The sequence below is a fragment of the Esox lucius genome, chromosome 7 (genome assembly GCF_011004845.1).
Source record: "Esox lucius isolate fEsoLuc1 chromosome 7, fEsoLuc1.pri, whole genome shotgun sequence".
Taxonomy (NCBI): domain Eukaryota; kingdom Metazoa; phylum Chordata; class Actinopteri; order Esociformes; family Esocidae; genus Esox; species Esox lucius.
The window spans coordinates 50,482,298-50,488,463 of record NC_047575.1 but is presented as its reverse complement, the minus strand read 5'-3'; the positions used below and the strand labels follow the sequence as shown (position 1 = coordinate 50,488,463).

The following is a 6,166-nucleotide window of genomic DNA, read 5'->3' as shown; positions in this document are numbered from 1 at the left end:
TGATTTGAAGAACAGTAACATCAAGCATAAATGATTGCTTGATGTACTGTTCACACTCATGCCACTATCACTTAAATATAGGAACCTGTAATGCACAGGTTCTCCTGTCTGTGTTCTCCCTGTCTGTTCCTCCTGCCTGACACTCTATACCACAGTGTTCTTCCTGTCACTCCTGTACTGCTATTCTCTCTTCTGAGATTCTTCTGAAATTCTTTTAACACAAGACCAACTTTATATTGGTCTTTTAGACATTGATTAGTTTCCTTTCTTTTCATAAATTGACAACATTAGCCTTACACGCTGGTGACGGTGAAGGTCTATAGACTACAAACGGGTGACGGTGAAGGTCTATAGACTACAAACGGGTGGGGTGAAGGTCTATAGACGACACACAGCCGCGGTGAAGGTCTACAGATTACACATGGCCATGGTGAAGGTCTATAGAATGCACATGGCCGCCGTGAAGGTCCTTTAGACTACACACGGCCGCGGTGAAGGTTTACAGACTACACACGGGTAGCGGTGGAGGTCTATAGACTGCACATGGCCGCCGTGAAGGTCCTTTAGACTACACATGGCTGCGGTGAAGGTCCTTTAGACTACACACGGCCGCGGTGAAGGTTTACAGACTACACACGGGTGGCGGTGGAGGTCTATAGACTACACACGGCCACGGTGAAGGTTTACAGACTACACACGGGTGGCAGAGGAGGTCTGTAGACTACACAAGGCCGCGGTGAAGGTCTATAAACTATACATGGCCGCTGTGAAGGTCTATAGACTAAATATGGCCATGGTGAAGGTCTATAGACTACATATGGCCATGGTGAAGGTCAATAGACTACATATGGCCATGGTGAAGGTCTATAGACTACATATGGCCATGGTGAAGGTCTATAGACTACACATGGCCACTGTGAAGGTCTATAGACTACACACGGGTGGCGGTGAGGTTCTATAGACTATAGGTCTATAGGAGGAGAGTGGGTTTATAACATCAGAGTTTATACTGGTTTGACTGGCTAGCTTTGCACATGCACAAATATATTGTTAATTTTATTGCAATCGTCATGTGATTTCATTTTTTAACTATTGGCAGTTATCACCTATGTATGGATTGGGAAATACAATTATAACAATACAAATTGATCCATGTGGTATGATATTTGAAAGGTTAATTAAATGAGGGATGCCCAAGGATCATGGGTGGCCAAGGCTCATTGATGCATGTGGGGAGTGAAGGCTGGCCCGTCTGGTCCGATCCAACAGACGAGCTACTGTAACTCAAATTGCTGAAAAAGATGATGTAGGTGCTGATAGAAAGGTGTCAGAACACAGTGCATTGCAGTTTGTTGCATATGGGGCTGAGCAGCCGCAGACCAGTCAGGGTTCCCATGCTGACCCCTGTCCACTGCCGAAAGCGCCTAAAATGTGCATCAGAACTGGACCACGGAGCAATGGAAGAAGGTGGCCTGGTCTGATGATTCACGGTTTCTTTTACATGATCTTGATGGCTGGGTGCGTGTGTGTCGCTTACCTGGAGAACACATGGCACCAGGATGCACTATGGGAAGGAGGCAAGCCAGTGGAGGCAGTGTGATGCTTTGGGCAATGTTCTGCTGGGAAACCTTGGGTCCTGCCATTCATGTGGATGTTACTTTGACACATACCACCTACCTAAGCATTGTTGCAGACCATAATTTACAAAAACTTACAACATCTGTAAAGTAATTGTTAGACGACATACAATTTTGGTTCATCCAAGTATTTATGTGCTCTATACAGTGACACAGAGAGTCTATTGAGCAATACCTCAAACTTTCACACAATGCTGGGGTAAACATTTGTCTACCACAATACAAGTTAATGTCATCATCATTCAGCTCAAACAAAAACCTCAACTACCTGGCTATTTATCCAAAGAGGAGTTAGCAGTTAGCAAAGAAAATGCCTGAATCTTAAAAAGACAAAACTAACTATTATGCAGCTATTACAGCCCTAAATATCCAGATGTTTTAATTATATTATGGTTATGGTAAGAACAAATAGATGATGATGTGTCCAATTACATCTCTGAAATTCCTTTGGGCAATCTGAGCAGTGAACTAATCCAGGAGGTGTGTGTCCTCCCCTGTAATCCAGGTGTGTCCTCACCCCTATTTCAGGAGGTGTGTCCTCCCCCTGATCCAGGTGGTGTGTGTCCTCCAACTAATCCAGAAGGTGTGTCCTCCCCCCTATTTCAGGAGGTGTGTGTCCTCCCCCTGATCCAGGTGGTGTGTGTCCTCCCCCGTAATCCAGAAGGTGTGTCCTCCCCCATATTTCAGGAGGTGTGTCCTCCCCCTGATCCAGGTGGTGGGTGTCCTCCACCTAATCCAGAAGGTGTGTGTCCTCCCCCTAATCTAGGATGTGTGTGTCCTCCCTCTAATCCAGGAGCTGTGTGTCATCTCTCTAATCCCCAAAGTGTGTGTCATCTCTGTAATCCCCAAGGTGTGTGTAATCTCTCTAATCCCCAAGGTGTGTGTAATCTCTCTAATCCCGGAGGTGTGTGTCCTCCATCTTTTCTATTCAGTCTTGTGTGTGTGTGTGGATGGTGAGTGTGTGTGTGGAGGGGGGATCGGGGGTTGTCCGCGGTCCAGAGACACAGAGGATGCCGTTGTGTGATAGGTCGGTGTGGAGCAGGAGAGGGTCAACACCCACAGGAAGTACGTAGGTCCTTGTAAACGAACGGCTGACGAATCCGTGGCCATCCTGCCTCTGGGCATGGTTACCAATGACCTGACACACACCACAATGAACAGAGTTAGAGACTTCATCTGCTGAAGGTTGGGTTACAGGTCAGAGGTCAGGGGTCAGGGATCTTTACCTCCAGCAGGTTGTCGACGGTGCGCACAGTGATCTCATCTGGAGTGAACTGACATACGTCCAGTCGGACCCTCCACTGCCCTGACTCCGTTTCTACCTCAGAGAAGCCCCGCCCCAGCTGCTTGGTGATTCGTGGACGGACGTAGTAACCATGGTACAGGGTGGGGGTAAGCAGATCCTGGGGGGTCAAGGCTTGGGGGAGGAGTTGGAATGCAATGATCTGGGGGGAGTCTTCACCTCTCTCCCTCTAGTCTCTCCTCCTTCTACACCCCCTCTCCTCTTCCTTCTACTCTCTCTCCCCCTTTATCTAGCCCTCTCCTCTTCACCTCTCTCCCTCTACTCTCCCCCTTTATCTACCCCTCTCCTCTTCACCTCTCTCCCTTTACTCTCCCTCTACTCTCCCTCTTTATTTATTCTTCTCTTCTTCACATCTTTCCCTCTACTCTCCCTCTTTATTTATTCTTCTCCTCTTCACATCTTTCCCTCTACTCTCCCTCTTTATTTACTCTTCACCTCTCTCCCTCTACTCTCCCTCTTTATTTACTCTTCTCCTCTTCACCTCTCTCCCTCTACTCTCCCCCGACTTCTCCCCTCTCCCAGTCACCTCTATTTTAATCTCCTCTATTTTTACAACCTCACTCTGCAGCCTTACTCGAGCTGTCAGAGCCTATTAATTCATAATTATTACATGGACAACCTGTTTAAGTGTCTATTTATAAAGACAGTCCTCCTGAGAAGAACTCGATGGTACACTTGGGAGATCTCTTTTTTAAATACATTGATGAATGACACACACACATACAGAAAAGTGTAACAGAGAAAAAGGTTCTTACCCTCTCCAAAGTTCTGATCGTAGATCCGACTGGGAGTGTTCAGTTCATACCGAGTACTCATGGGATATGCATGAGGCACTGCACGATCCGCCATCATGACTCACTGACTGACAGAGAGAAGGGGAGAGACAGAGGAAAAGAAGAGACAGAGGGAGAGTGGGAGGGGGAGCAGAGGGAGAGTGGGAGGGGGAGCAGAGGGAGAGTGGGGGGGGGCAGAGGGAGAGTAGGAGGGGGCAAGGGATGGAAAGAGAGACAGGGAGAGAGAGAGAAAGGGAGAGGGTCTGAAGGGGAGAGGGAGCAGAGGGGAGTGTGAGGGGTAGCAGAGGGGAGTGTGAGGGGGAGGGGTAGCAGAGGAGAGTATGGGGGGGTAACAGAGGGGAGTGTCAGGGGGAGGGGTAGCAGAGGGGAGTGTGAGGGGGAGGGGTAGCAGAAGGAGAGTGTGAGGGGGGGTAGCAGAGGGGGAGTGTGAGGGGGAGAGGGAGCAGAGGGAGAGTGTGAGGGGGAGAGGGAGCAGAGGGGAGTGTGAGGGGGAGAGGTAGCAGAGGAGAGTATGAGGGGGGTAGCAGAGGGGAGTGTCAGGGGGAGGGTTAGCAGAGGGGAGTGTGAGGGGGCGAGGGAGCAGAGATAAACACTACCGTTCAAAGTTTTGGGGTCACTTAGAAATGTCCTTGTTTTCCATGAAAACATACATTAAAATATAGCTGCAAGCAGCAATTTAGTGGTCCAAGCAAACAGAGCGCAAGACAAGGATTGGCCACGAAAAGCCCGAGAGTAGGCCCAGCAATTAGGCTTTAGGCGGTACTGAGCGTTTAAACTGTTAAACTGTTTTTCCGAAACAGTGCCCCCACATGGCTGATCAGCCTGTGAAATTTTCTGACACAGGAAGTTGTTGGCACATGACATATGCAGACCTCCCATGCACTCCATTCCGACCACATATACAAAGTTTGGTGACAAATCGGACTAACGGTTGCTGTGAAACTCACTCACTTCCTGATAGAATGTTGCTAGAATGTTAACCAGTACCAAGAGGACAGAGCACATCACTCCGGTTCATAAATCTTTGCATTGGCTTCCAATCAGTTACAGAATAGATTTCAAAGTGGTGCTTTTAGTTTATAAATCTTTATAAATGGTTTAAGACCCAAATACATTTCTAAAATATGTTTGCAGAATATAAACCGAGCAGGGCTCTTAGATCCATGAACACAGGTCAGCTAGTATAGCTACCTGAGTCCAAACTAAACATGGAGAAGCTGCGTTTAGCACTTATGCTGTACAAAACTGGAATAAACTACCAGAAGATGTTAGACGTGCCCCAAACATATCAATTTTTAAATCCAGGTTAAAAACACTTCACGTGCCTATGACTGAGCACTTAAACTTAACCACACTGTTTAGCCTTATAGCTTCCTAAGTTTTTATCCCAGTTTTAATCTTTATGTTTTCTTATTGTATTTTTTATTATTATGATGTATTAATTTGCTTTGATGTTTTCATTTGTGTATTTGTTTTTATGTTATTGTACTTTAATTTATGTACTTTCATTTATTTTTCTTTGTAAAGCACATTGACTTGCTTCGATTTATGAATTGTGCTATATAAATAAACTTGCTTGCTAGGCGGCTTCGCCACCATTTTTGATCGGCTGCAATGGGCAAACGATTTTGCTAATTAAAAATCCACCAAGTTTAGGCTGTGCCTGTAGATTATCTGTGCCAAGTTTCGAGAAGATTGGACAAAATTTGCGACCTGTAAAGATTTTCCAAACTTTAACAGGAAGTTGAATATGGCGGAAATACAAGGCATTGGAACTCAATGTTCCCATACCATACCATACCATCTTCTTCCGCTTATCCGGGGCCGGGTCGCGGGGGCAGCAGTCTAAGCAGGGATGCCCAGACTTCCCTCTCCCCAGACACTTCCTCTAGCTCTTCCGGGGGGACACCGAGGCGTTCCCAGGCCAGCCGGGAGACATAGTCCCTCCAGTCCCTCCCAGGAAGGCGTTCCGGAGGCATCCGAAAAAGATGCCCAAGCAACCTCAGCTGACCCCTCTCGATGTGGAGGAGCAGCGGCTCTACTCTGAGCTCCTCCCGGGTGACCGAGCTTCTCACCCTATCTCTAAGGGATCGCCCGGCCACCCTGCGGAGAAAGCTCATTTCGGCCGCCTGTATCCGGGATCTTGTCCTTTCGGTCATGACCCAAAGCTCATGACCATAGGTGAACGTAGATTGACCGGTAAATCGAGAGCTTCGCCTTGCGGCTCAGCTCTTTCTTCACCACGACAGACCGATACATCGACTGCATTACTGCAGAAGCTGCACCGATCCGTCTGTCAATCTCCCGTTCCATCCTTCCCTCACTCGTGAACAAGACCCCTAGATACTTAAACTCCTCCACTTGAGGCAGGCACTCTCCACCAACCTGAAGTGGGCAAGCCACCCTTTTCCGACTGAGGACCATGGCCTCGG

The 6,166-nt window shown here is 47.7% G+C and overlaps 1 protein-coding gene across 1 annotated transcript; it reads right to left on the bottom strand.

The window, feature by feature from the left end:
• Positions 1-1,749: 1,749 nt before the first annotated feature.
• On the bottom strand, positions 1,750-3,868 carry hspb2 (heat shock protein, alpha-crystallin-related, b2). The gene is made up of 3 exons (XM_010867592.3): positions 3,696-3,868; positions 2,864-3,054; positions 1,750-2,775 (listed from the first exon to the last, which is right to left on the bottom strand). The coding sequence occupies exons 1-3, from the start codon at positions 3,790-3,792 to the stop codon at positions 2,566-2,568; spliced, it is 498 nt and encodes a 165-aa protein (XP_010865894.1). The 5' UTR covers positions 3,793-3,868; the 3' UTR covers positions 1,750-2,565.
• Between the last annotated feature and the right edge of the window lie 2,298 nt (positions 3,869-6,166).